We start from the raw sequence: 15,227 nt of genomic DNA on the forward strand, positions 1-15,227 counted from the left end.
CCTCAGAAACTTGTGCTGCCTGGAAAAGCTCTACAGGGCAGTGCCATGAGCACTCCAGAGCCCTAATCCATGGCTCCAACAGCACCTTCTCCCCAGCAAGGGTCAGGACAGCCTCCAAACAGCCTGCTCTCCTCTGTGCCTCAGAATGTCCTGAAGTTCACGGAGCAAGAGCACCCTGACTATTACCTGCTGCTGGTGTGTGTGCAGCGCCTGCGCGTTTTCATCTCACACTACAGCCTGCTCTTCCAGTGCAATGAAGACCTGCTGATACAGAAGAGGAAAAAGCTGAAGAAGTAAGTACAGCATCAGTTCATTATCACCAGGGARGGGAGGTGTGGGGGAAGCTTGGAAAACAGGGGGTTTAGGTCCAGGCAAGATCAACAGGCACTGAGGTCATATTTGAGGTGGACCCTTCAGTCTAACTCTGAGAGTGCAAGAAAAATCACTTCCAAATCCTTCTAAACACAGCAGCCACATGTTTCATGGGATCATTTGATTCCTTAAGCTGGTGGCAAACTCACTYCCCAGTGGAAATTTAGCTCTGGCAGCTCCAGGCCCACAAGGTGAGGTGAAGACAGTTTCCTTTATGCGCCAAGGCTCCAAAAGAATGCTATTACCTTATTTTACTGGGGGAGAAAGTGGGAGAAACKAAAGCCTCCCATAACCTGTTTGAGATGAACTATGACAGAAATTACCCTGAATGCAGATTCTCAAGTGGCASTTCAAAACAATTCCTTGAAATCAAGGCCTACAACTAAAATAGAATCTGGTTGYCTTTGCCCCTTGAGATGATTTACCTGGGAAGTAGGACAAGATCCAATTTCAAGGAAAGCTTCCAAGTATGGAGGGTGGTAAAGAGCTGGAGCAGGCTGCTGGGGAGGGACTGCTATCAGGAGAGGTATTAAGAATAAGACAGAAAGCGSGATGCCCTGCTGACTGGAACAGATGAGGTGGAACAGGCTCTTCCTTGGGGTGGGCAGAGGTGAACAGGGGGAATATTAAGGTCCCTCCCAGCCCTGTTTCCTGTGATTCTACCTGCTGGTGCTCATTCCCTGCCTTATTTCTTAGCCCGACGATGGATTTCTCGTCCCTCAGGTCATCCCTGGTGAAGCTGTACAAAGGCCTCACCTCCCAGTGCACAAGCCAGGAGGTTTCTCCAACACCCAGCGCGGCATCAATGCGGGACAGCGGGATCCACACGGAAGAGGCAATGCAGTCCTTCCCAGCAGCACCTTCCTCTGGCACAACCACCCCGTAAGCCTGTTGTCCTCGTGGGCAGCTTTCAAAGTAGKCTGGACACTCTTTTCTTGGCCACACCATGCCAGTGACACCAGGCAGCTCCAGGCTGTCATTTCCAAAACCCCTCCATGAACATGGATAGAGATGAAGGGCTGGCTCCATCCTGCTATCTCCTGCCACAGAGTTTACAAGCAGGGAACATTTCAGAGCTCTACCCAGGGCTTTTTTAACAGTGTGTTAGGGAGGACACGAATTTGTGTAGGCCTGGCAGTGGTGTGCACACAGTAACACTCTGCATTATTCACTGGCAGCAGTACAGGAACTCAAAAACAGGACCAAGGTCTTAGACAAGGAAAAAAATCCTTTTCCACACTGCACATAATGGAATGATGTGATTCAAAATCACAAGATATAAGTGCAAAAGGGGTTCCAAATGACTAATTAAAGACAGGGCTACTGTTCTTTCTAACCAGCCAGCCAATTTCTGTACGTGACACCTCTGTTACTGTTCTCCAAGGCTGGAGAATACCTTTTGGCCATAAAATCAACACAATAGGGCTGGGGGAGGGAAGGGATGGGGGAACTCCTCATGCTGTCTCTACCATCCTTTAGTATTCCACTTCCTTGTTTGTTTTGTTTTGTTTTGTTTCTTCTTAAGGCATTTGATGCCGCAGATGAAGAAACCGCAGCCAAGCGTGATGGAGAACATCCAGGCTGTAAAGCCCCCTGACTGGGAGATGGAGAGCAGAAAACACGAGAGGCCAGAGAACATCCTGGCCTCCTCTCAGCTGACAGAGCAGGAACTCAARGCCTTGACAGCCCCCTTGCAATCCATCCCTGAAATGGAGTACGAAGCACCCCCGGCTGACGCGGTGGGGAACCCCGAGAGAGCCATCAGAACCTCTGTGGAGCTGCTGCAGGACGCCAGGAACTTTGCCCCGAGCTACGAAGAGTTTGAYTACCCCGGGGAGGTCTTCACCATGCCAGGCCCCTACGAGGACGACACCTTCCAAAACCTYGCTCTCTTTGAGAACTGCTCCCCGGCCTCTTCCGAGTCCAGCTTGGATATTTGCTTCCTTAGRCCCGTGAACTTCACCTCAGAGCCRGAGAGGACAGACCACGCCTTGCAGCCGCTGCCTAAGAGCTGCACTCCCGTGAGCAGCAGCACCTACAAGCGTGAGATGTTCCACAGCAAAGGGAAGCAGCTGAGCAGGTCCCTGAAGGAGCTGCCGCGGAGCGCGGAGGGCGTGAGCACCAGACTCTACAGCACGAGGAGCAGCAGCGGGAGCCGTCTGCAGCAGAAGCAGGACAGGAATGTTCAGCCTCACATGATCTCAGCCTCATCTCGAAGCTCCCAAAGGAGCTACTTCCCCCCACAGAGAGGAGCGGGTGAAAAACCGAGCTTTTTGGAAGTAAGGAGGATTAAATAGGAGGAGGAAAAAAAAAAAATGGCACGTGGTGGTGCAGCAGCAGCAGCAGCAGGAGAAAGATCTGAGATACAGTTAGAGTAGAACACGCCAAAAAGCTTTCCAGCCCACACATTCCAAGTCCTCAACTGCATGTACATGCCCAAGGGAGGGACGAGACAGCTCCTTTTCACACACATCTTRCCCAGGGGTTGAGGTGCACAGCTGSCTGAGCTAGAACACCCTTGAGATGAGGTAGCCTCTGGTGAGTCTCCACCTGTCACCGAGCTTGGTCATGTTCTGAGCAGGTCACAAAGTTTACACAAAGCTGGTCAGAATTYGTGCTGTGGTTGGCACCCAGGTGCACAGGTGCCTTTCCACCTGCTGTGAGGAGTGCTGGGTAAGTGCTGGGGAAGTCATGCCACTGTAAACCAGCATGGCTTGGCCAAACTCAGCCCATTCACACCAGCAAGGATCTGCTCCGTAGGTTTTGTTCCACCTGTGTTTGTTGCCTGGATTGTACAGACCCAYGACAGTCTCTGTGAGAACAGAACCCAGCAACTCTGTCACTCACATGGGACATGGCAAACAGCCCTCAAAGCCTTCAGGTCCTGCAGGAGCAAGGTTTCTGTAGTTTGCAGGGTATGTTCAGAGTCAGCTTTGGGCTGTCACAGCCAAGGAAGTAGAGGCCAAGGATGCTGTGAGGTGCTTAAACAGGAGCTGTAGATGCAGATGATGATGGGAGGTAGGTTCCAACAGCCTGACAGAAAAGGCAGCAAGGAAACTTCAAAAGAAAATTTTAATAAGCCCAGCAAGTAAGGAAGGTGTTGGATGGCTGACCAGGGGAGAGGAGGCAGAGGAAGAAGAGCCATGGGGATACAGCCACCCCGGAGAAAGGGGTCTCTGAGCTCTTTGACACTCCCTGCACAGAGCTATGGCCCACAGCAGGGTGCAGATGTGGAGCTTGCCCAGAACTGCAGGACAAGTTCTCCCCCATGGAGCAAAGGAAATCACCGTGGCAGTGGTGGGCAGAATTGGAGAAAAGGGTCTTGTCCAGAGTCTTGCTGACAGGAGCTTGGCACTCTGCTGAAAGAGGGAAAGACCTTTTTGTAGCACATTTAGCAGAAGGTGTGCTGATGGAGATGTAAAACGATGCAGCAGCAGAGCCAGCAGAAGAGTTTTTCACACCTTCAGAAGCCTGAYCCCTCCCTGCCCTAGGGGAGAAAGGAGAGGGTGGGAAGTTCTTCCAACTGCCCGAGCTGGCAAAAGGAGCTGGTGAGCTGCCCTTAAACAAAAAGCTTAGCAAGAAAGGCTCCAGATCCCTCTAACAAAGCTTATCCTCCTATTCCTCTGCCACTGCCTCAGCCTTAGAGCCAGCAACAAGCTCTCTGCAGAGGCACCAGTGTTGTTTCCCAGCCTTGTCAGTACCTCCTCACCCACCAGGTCCCTCCTAGCACAGAGAGAGAAAATAGAAAAGAGAGAGAAGGAAACAAGAATGTGAGGTTGCAAATGCTGGTTAAATTGTCTTTTCCCTTTTAGGAGCTCCATGCAGAAGACAACACCAGGTTCTGCCAGAAGGATGACAATGAGCAAACATCCTTCAGCGACCACAACCCGCGGCACGAGCCCAAGGGGGGGTTCCGGAGCTCCTTCCGCAAGCTCTTCAAAAAGAAATAATGCCCGAGAAAGGCAGGCCACAGCCAAAGCACAGCAGTGCTTCCCCAGGTCCCCRAGGGTGGAGACAGACAGCCAAGGCCCCAGGATCCCCCTGACTAACACAGAGGGTGGAGGGTGGGGGAGAGGAGACTCTCACAACTGCCTTACAAACGCATCCTGCTCTTTCTAGCACAGGGCAGGGCCAGGCTTTGGGTTGCAGTGGAGCTCAACCAGCAGGTCCAATAAGCACAGGAACTTGCTAGCTTTCATCCCTACCTGACTGAACTTCCCTCGGGTTTGGAAAGCTTTGGCCAAATCCCGCTATCTCCTCYTCCCCCTCATCCCCACAACTGCTTGATTTGCCATACATCTCTGCTCTTCCAAATTCAAGGCAGGTGTTGTTTGGGCTCACCCACAACAGAAAGGTTACAAAGAAACTTTGCAGCCCTGGCATGCTGGCCAGAAGTCTAAAATTCCCTTCTTTCCTCTACTTTCCAAATAAACCACCATCAAAGATGTCTCCCAGGAGGCCAGCTCGCATCACCCAGGTGGTTTGAGGAGATCTGAGAAGCATCAGCTGAAGCATCCAAGCATTGCACTGCTTAATCAGCAACATCCTTTCTTTGGGACTTCCATCACTCCCCAAAATCCTATTTCACCTTTTATGTGAAYGCTGTTCCCTGAATGGCCTCCTGCTGTAGGAATCACTGCTTCTGCTCTCAGAATTGTCTGTGTCTCCAGGCAGGTGACGCAGGCTGGGCCCCCACAACACAGACTCAGCCCCACTGTGGATCAGTGCAAACACTGGGAGTGCCAAACAGTGTCCTGGCTCCTGGTCTGGAACACACCTGGAACACACTTTGCTCMCTCTTTGGCCTCACAAACCCCATCACGTGCAGCTTTGGAATGGTTCTTCCAGAAGCATCAGGGCAGGAAAGGTGATGGTGCACCACACCAAGAGTCATAGGCCCTCCTTCTCGTGCAAGGACAGATCAGAAGGCYACACACAGGCCACCCTCCTCACACAGGGACACGACAAACCCTCAGTAACTCTGACCTGTGCAGAAGACAGAGAGAAGCTCTGCTGTGATCCCCATGACACCCCTGGCACGGCAGCATTAGCAGTGCAGCACTGGTGTCACCTGAAGCTGGGATGTTCTGAGGCCATTTCCAACATCAGCTGTGGGTTCATCACTTGTTTTGGCAAGCCTGGGACGCTGCTCTGTCTAAAGGACAGCCTCACCTCAAGAAGTTGGGAACTGTCTCCATGGGGGCAATGCTTTGGGGGAAACACTGTGAGACTGGGGGCTCAGGACTGCCAGCATCAGTGAAAGGGTGGTGAATTTGGGGCCAAGAGAAGAGCACCCACTCTCCTGGCCATGGCAGCAGGGCAGGGGAGGCCCAGAGCAGCTGTCCTTGCATGCAGTGGCCAATATTTGCTGTAGATGAGGGCCCAGAGCTCTCCAGGGTTGACCAACCTGCATCTACCACCTGCTTTTCCTCCTSTGCTGGAGGCGAAGAGGTGTGTGTGAAAAGGGCTATCCAGACASACAAAACTCATCCTTTACTGCAGCCAAGGTTTTCCTATTCCCTTTCAGTGAAACCCCAGAGATTAAAATGTTTTAGCTGATGCCTCTCCCATAGATTTTAATGAAACAAAAAAAATCACTTCTCCTTACAAAAAGGAAAGTTGTATTTTCCTCCCCTAGCTTTTGGAAACTATTGTGGGAAGATTTTTTCTTAATGTAAGGCTTTTAATGGCCAAAAAACACCCCAAAAAGCTTCCATCTCCTTCCAATTCCCTATCATCCTCATAAAATTACAAATTCCCTGGCCTTTTCCAGTCAGGACTGCTCCATGCTGACCAGCCACTGAATCAYAAAGACAATTCCTAGGACTTGGCAGCTTTCAGTCAGACTGTGCAGGGCCAGGATAGAAATTATGTAGGAAGAGCCAGATAGCTGTAATTGAAGCATCAGCAAAGCCTGCACAGGAGTCAGCCACAGACAGAACAATTTGTTTGTCCATGGAGTCAGAGTTGTGTCATTATGGACACTGTAATGCACTAATGCTGTCAAGGGCTCTGATTGTGAGTTTGGTCTTAATTTATGAAAATGACACTTTTATCCTTCATTAGAACAAACCTGCTTTTCATATTTGCCAGGCAGATGCCAGGACAGAAACAGGACAAAGGATGAAACCTACCTGCTAACATCTCCTGGGTGAGGAAATCATTCCAAAGTGGCAGACCCTTGCTTGTAAAAYGCATGTGGATTTCAGCTTCTATTTTAGTGATTTAAGGCACAGTCAGAACTGATGGTTATTTCTTTCTGATTCTCTATGAGTTCTCACTYCCAGGCCTGTACTGATCACTTGAGATGTCCTTGTACCTGCTCAGAATCTGCAAATGTAAATAATATGAATGAATGATGCTCAGCAGCACACACACATACACACACACCCCACTTGTTGCAGGATCCATTTCAAATCCATCTTTGATGTATATGTGTGCTCTGGATTATTTTTCTTCCTGTGCCAAATAAATGTTGCCTTTAAATAATGCTGTTGCCTCTTGCACTGAAATCAGCCAAAAAAACCCCACCTTATTCCAAAATAGATTCAACAGGTTTGTCCAAAGCAATTCCAATAACATCTGCCCCTGATCACCCATCTTTGCTTATCTTCTTTTAAAAACTATTACAGATGTCCTACACATTTGGCAGCTAAATTGCCATGCATCTGGCAAAAGTGATTTGATTTGATTTTATTTTTCCCTTTCAACTTTTCAGACACCCAGTACAGGATTTCATATTTGCTGACTAGAGTGTACRAAAAACAAAACCAACTTACTCTTTACCTTGTTTCCATTACAATGTACTATTTTCCACTGAACCAAAGGTAAATTTGCTCTCAGTTGACACAAAAATGCATTTAAGGGTGGTTTGGTTGTTTAATGGAAAATAAGGAATGGRATTTACAAAGAAAGTTAAAAGCACTTTTGTTTTCACACCTATACTGGGCCACAGTTTTCTCTCCCAAAAAAAACCCCTTCACCTATGCACTGCCTGGGTTTAGAAATGGCATTTCAACAATCTTTTCCATGAGGCACAATGATCTACTCTGTTCAACTCCATGGCACCTCCAGTGATATCACTGAGAAAATCTAATTCAAAATGAACACACAAGAAAAATAATTAAATATCCCACAATGTCACTYTAAAACTTGAAGGATCTAAATCCAGTGTATTTGCAGGCTCTTACTGACACAGACCTCTCCCTTCCCTGATTTAAGAGACCACCTCTCTGGACAACCTGTTCCAGTGGTTTATCACACTCACTGCAAAAAACTCTTCCTTATATTTTGTCTAAATCTACCCTCTTTTAGTTTAAAGCTGTTACTCTCTGTCCTGTTGCAGGAGGCCCTGCTAAAGAGGTTGTTCCCACCTTTCTTACAGAACTATTAAATTCTGATGCATAACCCTGCCTACAGAGTTTGCAGTGGTTTTGGCTGACTTTAGTCACATTATCAGCTCTCTGSAGTAACACAGCAACTCTCCAGCCCTTCACCACGGACATTTCATTGTTCAGATCACAGCATCACCCCAGGCCACACCAGACTGACCAGAGTCATTTTACCCAGCAGATGGAGTGCACCATTACAATGATTTCATTTCTTATGTGAAAACTGTTGTCGCTAATGCAAACATGATCCAAATAAGAAGCCATTCCAGATCAAAAATTAACACAAAGCTGTTGTGACACAAACCAGTGTCTTAGCAGTTGTAKTCAAATCCTAAATATTACAGGTTTGATCCTCACCCTGTCCTTCCTGTTGACTCCAGCTGAGTCAACACCATGATCTGTTCACTGTGACTGAACCATGGGCTCCAAGGAATATTTCCTTTAGGTTCTTGCATGGTGACTATTGTCATCTGCTGCCCAAGTACCTCACCAGCAAAGCATTTTTATCCTCAACCACAAAGAGGGAACAGCATTCCCCATTTCACAAAGGAAAGCACAGACCTACTGACATTTAAGAAATTTGATTARCAGGAGCCAYGTGAGGTCTCTCCTGACTGAGCAAYCTGGCCACTGGGTCATTCCTCAGGCCTGCTCTGCCCTGGCTGCACAACTGCACAGACAAGAGTGTGCTGAGGAAGAAATTCAGATCTGAAAGCCTCAATTCATGGAGTTTTCCTGAGGAGCTCATAATTTAGATAACACTGCAAACAGCATGTTCACCATGGTGGTTTTATATAAAGAACTCATAACCTAAACTACACTTCCTGTGGCTTGAGAGTTTTTACAAAGCTCCCAGATCATATTCTCTTGTSAAACCAAGGTTTTGAGATCTTCACTTTGTTTTCCTTTTGCCAGAAAAAATGTTTCAAAACAACACTGGTAAAGACATCAAAGAAGGAATATACAACTGACAGTTTCAAGATCTGACTGCAGTGAGAATTGCCATTCTTGCAGATGAAATGTTTTCCAAAATGTAATGACCCCACTAAAGGATCAAAGGGCCCTGATCAAAGGCATTGCTGAAAGCATTAAAAAGGTGATTTCTGCCATCATTCAACTGACACCATCTTCAACCAACACAGCTTTCCAAGGTGCTGAAATRTGTTCTTCTTCCAAAGAGGAAATGTGAGGGAATTTTATTAGCCCCATATGCCAAATTAACTGAAGATGAGACACTTTATGCTTCACATACCTGCTGTAGAGGAGATTTCAGAGCTTCTTTTCTTCATCCATCSCTGTCCCAGTCTGGTCTGGAGTTGAAGAGCAGCACACAGGTTTATGGATTAACCATGTCAGAATACTTACAACATGTGTTTTGTCATGGGTATTTTGGACAGAGGAAGCTACTGTAAAGATTAATGTAAGTTTGATTTTTTCTAACATGTGTTGTACAGGATGTGTGAAACATTTTATAACATATAATAATTCACTTTGGGAGTAACCAAGCTTCTTAATTATCACTGAATTCTTATTTTGTAACACACCAAAAACAACATCTCTTCAGTCTCTTATTACTAAAATACATACAATAAACTAGGAAATGCACCACAAGATGGGCTTTCATCCCCTTCACTGCTTAACTGAAAAACTAAATTGAACATTTGTCCACGTAATAATTTAACATATGTCAGCCAAACATATCTTTATCTTTATTTCAATTAAATTAAAAACAATCTGCAAGTATATTTATGCAACATTCACTATATACACACGATTTATGCAACTGCAAGGCAATTCTATGTATGCTGATTAATCTATTGTTAGTAAAACATGACAATAGCTATGGAAGTTGACAAGTGACTGTTTTCATGGCATGACTGAAAAAGAATAGCTACTAGCCATGAAATGGATTATCAGTAAACCTTAAAAAGAACATGACATAACCTAGCAGAGATTAACAGTCTTCTAAATGTAGTATATTTGCTTCAGATGATAGTGCTGCTTTAAAAAAAAAAWTCACTGTCACCCTTAATGATGGTAAGACTTTCATCAGCTCTATCTAAAGAAAGCAATAATTAGACATTATGCTTCCTGGCAAAAATTTATTTTTGAACTGGCACCACAGTATTTCAGAAAATAATAATAAAGTACCTCTTTGGTGAAGCCTAGGTACCCCCTACTACTCATTGTAACAACTTGTAAACAGGACYGCAATACAGTGCTTTGCCTTAATTCTAGCTCGGTTAGGTACCACAGATCTTCCTCACAGTCCTTCTCATAATTTTAGGAAGGTATTTTAAAGCAGGGAGTAAGTAAAGCAAAGGAAAATTAAGAAGGATATAAAGTTCCCTGTTTGAGATTTAAAAAAAGTGCATAATGTTTTCATTCCAAAAACTGTGCCACTGTATGGAACTGATGGATACAAGACTGTTTTTCCTTCCTGTACTGGACATTATTGATCATTACACAAACACAGTCTCTGCTCATCGGCCAAAGAAGTCTCTCCAGACTGTTTTCTGGTACAATCAGCTGTCCAATTACTTTAGAACAATGTCCTGCATACTAAAACAAGAACAGCGAGTTAACCGGCTTTTCCACTAGAAAGTCTTGCTTTTTTTTTTTTTCGCAATTCCATTTCTGTACACGACGTTTCCAACGCGTTGGAGAGTTCTTAGTGTTTGGCATACACGTCCCTACTCCTTGACACCACCAGGTTCAGTGCATCCATTGCCAGCAACAGACATAGCACCAGGAAAACGCCACTCCCAGCGCACCGAGGGACAGTTCAGGAGGAGGGGGCGTTCTCCAGCAAGGGCGGCCCATCCCGATGCATCGACGGGTGCGTGTGCTCCCTTTTGTAAGTTTTTGGAGGAAGCTTTGGGATATGTTGAGAAGTGCTTTGCCTCGGAGGAACGGGCGGTCCGGCCACGGGAGGGAGGTCCACGTCCTGCGGTATCAAAGGCGGCGACGGCAGATGCCTCCGTGCTACATGTGGAGAAGGCGTCTGGGGGGGAGGAGGGGTGAACGGGGAGGGGCTGTTTGGGAAGAAGGTGTTACCCAGTTCGCTTTTTCTCCCCAGGGGTGGAGGCTGGAGGTGTAGTGGTGAGCTAGAGAAAACGTCTGGAGTTCGCACGGGCTCCCGTGGCGGTAACTCGGGAGGGTTTGCAGTGCTAACACACGAGTCAGAGATGCAGGTCCGATCAGGCACCGAGTACCTTGGAGAATACACTTTAGAGGTTGGTTGCCTAGGAGGGATTGCTGGTGGGTTGTCCAGGTGTGCAGAAGTAATCTGAGGTACACAAATATTGCATTCAGTAAAATTCCAGAGTGGCAGCAAAAGCACAGGAGCCTGCTGTGGAACAGAAGCTGTGCCCCCACACTGCAGATTGCTCTGAGCTCAGCATGTGAGTGAACAGCCAAGGATGGAAGGAATAAAGATGCACAGGGAGGGACAAGGGCAAGRCAAAGAATGGTCAAAGCAACAATTTCCATGCTAGTTCCAGGTCTGCTTGCTGGGGAGATTTGGATATCTTCCACCACCTCCCCAGTAACAAGCACTCGGTGTGGTTAAACATACACCAGGTATTTCTTCAAGAATATGAGGAAAAGGGAGAGGCCCATGATGCTGAACAAGGTAAAAATGAAYTTTGCTCAGAAGATGGAGTTAAGTAGTCAGAATTATGGTAATGAACAGTTCCTAAGCTGCAGGCCACAGTCACAGGGTAACTGATCTCCAACACCCTATCACATAYACAGTGTTTTCAAATACATTTTGGTAGGATTTCAAATATATATTGGTGACATGTTAAATTCTGCTGACTGACAGCACAGATGCCTGTARCCTGAAAACAACTTGCTGAAGAGCCACTTAAAAGGCCTCCTCAAAGATATATTCATTCTGAAATAATTTTGAGCGGGATTTTCAAATCTGAAGTCACAAACGAGCTTCCCCTGAAATCAGGTGAAATTTGACACTGTCTGGAACAAAGGTTGGATYAGATCCCAATTGCCAGACAAATGCAAAATGAAAATGTAGCAATGGCTKMAGCAGGCAGGCAGACAGGATGGGYTAGCAAGAGGGGAAAGCAAGCACTTGAGCACCACAGCATCAGGGTCGAATATTCTGGTGAAACTTTCCAGAGGACTGAATTTGCACAGCACTTTCCATCATTACTGCTCATCAGCTCTTTCCCCCCCGTTCATACTTCCTAACATGATACTTTGGAATAATTATCCCAGATGGAAACATCTGCATGAAGCCTCGGGCTCTCACAGGCAATGCAAGGGCCTGAGCACAGCCCAGCAGCAGATGAGACATTTCTAACCCTAAATTTTGGTTTCCATTTGTTTGAGATAAAGACATAGTGAGGCAGAGCTGTGAAGGCTTGAAATACAYGGCTGCTTATTTCACTCACAGTTCTTCAAAAAATAAATGTACTGTTTTTAAGAGTTACTTTTCTAGCATATCCTGCTCCTCTTCTCCCAGAAAAACAAATGACCCTTTTTCTCCTTCCTTACCTTTGATGGGGAGGATTCAGCTGGGGCAGATTCTGGTCTTCTTCGTGGAGGAACAGGAGGAGGGACAGGAGCGTCATCAGAAGTTTTGGTAAAGTTTATGGATGACACAGAAGCAGATCCTAGCAGACATTAAAAACAATGTTGATAATGATGAAATTGAGCTCAATATTGCTGCCAATAAATCATTAAGCAATTGCTGGTAAAAAGCATCACAAATCAAGAAGGTGTTAAATTAAGGTAACAAACAAGMCTCTAACTTGCAGGTTCCAGACAAACTGCTTTTCTGAGCTGCAWAGATCTCTGTGGCCATCAGTTCCTGCACTCTCTTAAGTAATCCTCAAGACCAAAATCACACCACAAACTTGTTCTTAAGCCACAACAGCACTAACACAATATCCTGAACCTGCAGTCGATGGACCCAACAACAAACAAATCCTTTCTTCCCCAGAGGCTTCCCAAAGACCCGGCTGGAACACTCAGCAATGGCACTGCTCTGCTRAGCAACTTCTGCCTTTAGGAAGCCATTTCACCTCCTTGTGGCAACCAGCTGAACCCAGGAGTAACCTCTAAAAGCCTTCATATGTGAAAGGAGCCTACATCCATTGGTAATTACTGAGAGCACACCATAAAATATGAGCTTCCTKGTATATTGGGGAAGACAGAAGAAAAACAGCTTTGGATAGGTCCAGATGGATTTAAAGCACAGAAATACTGATTTTAAGTTCTGAAGAAACAACATCTATGTACACTGAAATAAATTCTGAATTGCAGGCAGCAGAATAAGATACCCACAAAAGATTAATTTTTTTATTCTCTGTTGACCATCAGACACTTATCAAATACAGGCACCACATGGCAGCAAATCCCATAAATTTGTTTGGAACATACAGGGAGCCTAGAGATTACCTCTGCCTTCTGTTTTGACAGCTCCTCCAAAGACTTGCARCAGTCTCTACATATAAAAGACTTAATCCCTACATATCAAACCKAATTCTGTTCAGTTTTTCCTTTATAATAAAAAAAAGGGAATAAGAAATACCAAAAGTTTTTGCTGCTGCATGAAGACAAAAGCAACCATTTCTACAGCCACTTTAGAATGTTAAAGATGTCTAATGGCACAAAATGTGAGTGGCACGTGGCTGGAATGAGCACCTACTTGTATGGAAAGGACTGGAGGGGTCCGAGTCGAAGACGCTGCAGGCGTCGGTGGTGCTGGAGGTGGCAGAAGCAGGGGGAGGGGTCAGAGGGGTCCGGGGGGARTTTGGGGCAGATGCTGTGGTTTCTGTCTCACTCTCTGGGATGCGGCTGTAGCTGATTTTCCTTGGCTCCTGCTGCAGGGGGGTGGGATGTCTCATGGTACCTGGCCTTGGATTAGAGGGACGAACACCCGGGGATTTCAGAGGGTAGCTGTATTTCTTGGGCTGAAATGATAGAAAACAAAATATTAAACTAAATCAAAAGGATATGGGATCACCTAAAAGCACCTTTGAAGCCAGAGATCTAAAATAAATTCTGCTTTCTACAAAAGACAAATGTAAGCACTTCTTGGAAAAAAAAAATTACAAATAATTGAATACTAACAAATCTTGGAGGAGGTTTGACATTTCGTGGCTCTATCTCCAACGACTTGTTGAACAGATAATCTGTAAATTCTGTCTCCACRCTGTTTCCCATTGGATTCAGGTTTTCAAAAAATCTCTGAAACACAAAGAAGGGAGACAACTTGTCAGCTAARATGCTTCTTAATACTGCTTGTTTCTACTGGACAAATGATCCCAGCTGTTCAAGAGAAGAGAGAAAATGCTGGAGTCAGAGGTAATGACAGACTTTTAAGTTATTAAATCTGTTTGTCACCAGCCYTTTTCAGGGCATTGCTACTGCTATGCTTGGCCTGAAAACCAGCTGTGCAARTACCCTAAATGCTTTCTACAGTCACAATCAGAGCAGGTTAGCTCAAACACTTCCTCCAAACAGTCCATCTTTACACTGATGCAGGGAAGATTGCTCCCTCAATGCATTCTGCCAAAGACTGAGGAGAACAAATAAAAAAAAAACTTGCAGAATCTCTTAAGATAACCTGTCCTGTGACTCTCTGAAAGTATATAGCTCAAAAGATGGTCAGAAAAGGGAAAAAAGGAGGAAAGGAAAGCAAGCAGAAAGGGCACTGCTTAGGCAACACCTCAGACCAAGGAGAAAAAACACCAGGAGAAAGAAAAATGTGAGTATCACCATCATTAACACATGATATAAACACAGGACTATCAGGTAAACCTGGAAACATAAAGGCAGTGTAAAAAAGACTGGGCTCACTGTACAAATWACTRCAGCTGAGTGAAGGACAGTGAGAAKCTGCYASTTTCAGTTCCTGTTTAACACTGATCAATAAGAAGATCTAGCAGTGCCCCAACAGCTGAGAAAAAAAATTAAACAAAGTCAAGAAATTGCAAGTATTGAGCTTTCTGCCCTTTCTTACAGTGAAACCCAAGAGAGATTTTATGACAGCTGTTCTGCTCATCTCTGGTTCAGTCAGACTGAATGGATGTGAATTCAGTCTGTCCTGATGGTCTGACTGACAGAACCACCACAGGACACTTACCCTGATGTCAAATTCCACTCTTAAACAATATGGCTGGTTCTGGTACTGCTGGATCTCCCCTGTAATCTCAGCTACCTTTCTTCTCTTGCTGAAGTTTATAAGGTCCTTCCCATGTCGCTTGAGAAATTCAGGATTGCCTTCTTCTGTTTTCAAAATGTTGGTTAAGTAAATCCCTAAAGGGCACACAGAAAAGGTGCTCAACAGAGTACAAAACAAGGAAAAAGTCACAACTGGAATATAAGGCATTCTTACAGAATTTAATTTGTGCACTRCAATTATTTTGAAAACTTCTCTGTTATGGTCAATAAGAGAATTGCATCTCACTTTCCAATAAAGGCAACAATTTAAAT

The 15,227-nt window shown here is 45.5% G+C and overlaps 2 protein-coding genes across 2 annotated transcripts in view; one reads left to right on the top strand and one right to left on the bottom strand.

Moving 5' to 3' along the window:
* Positions 1-6,555, top strand: part of ARHGEF33 (Rho guanine nucleotide exchange factor 33) — a 28,378-nt gene extending 21,823 nt beyond the window's left edge. Inside the window, exons 13-16 of the mRNA XM_057385171.1 lie at positions 145-293; positions 1,096-1,254; positions 1,898-2,651; positions 4,185-6,555. Of these exons, the coding sequence (XP_057241154.1) occupies positions 145-293; positions 1,096-1,254; positions 1,898-2,651; positions 4,185-4,322 (1,200 nt within the window). The 3' untranslated portion in view covers positions 4,323-6,555. The remainder of the gene's footprint in view (positions 1-144; positions 294-1,095; positions 1,255-1,897; positions 2,652-4,184) is intronic.
* A 3,296-nt stretch (positions 6,556-9,851) lies between these two features.
* SOS1 (SOS Ras/Rac guanine nucleotide exchange factor 1) overlaps positions 9,852-15,227 on the bottom strand; it is a 32,759-nt gene continuing 27,383 nt past the window's right edge. Inside the window, exons 17-21 of the mRNA XM_057385170.1 lie at positions 14,878-15,050; positions 13,863-13,979; positions 13,438-13,702; positions 12,282-12,400; positions 9,852-11,052 (exon numbers count right to left, since the gene is read on the bottom strand). Of these exons, the coding sequence (XP_057241153.1) occupies positions 10,549-11,052; positions 12,282-12,400; positions 13,438-13,702; positions 13,863-13,979; positions 14,878-15,050 (1,178 nt within the window). The 3' untranslated portion in view covers positions 9,852-10,548. The remainder of the gene's footprint in view (positions 11,053-12,281; positions 12,401-13,437; positions 13,703-13,862; positions 13,980-14,877; positions 15,051-15,227) is intronic.

The sequence above is a fragment of the Malurus melanocephalus genome, unplaced genomic scaffold (genome assembly GCF_030028575.1).
Source record: "Malurus melanocephalus ecotype Western Australia unplaced genomic scaffold, MMel_1.1 scaffold_796, whole genome shotgun sequence".
Lineage (NCBI taxonomy): Eukaryota > Metazoa > Chordata > Aves > Passeriformes > Maluridae > Malurus > Malurus melanocephalus.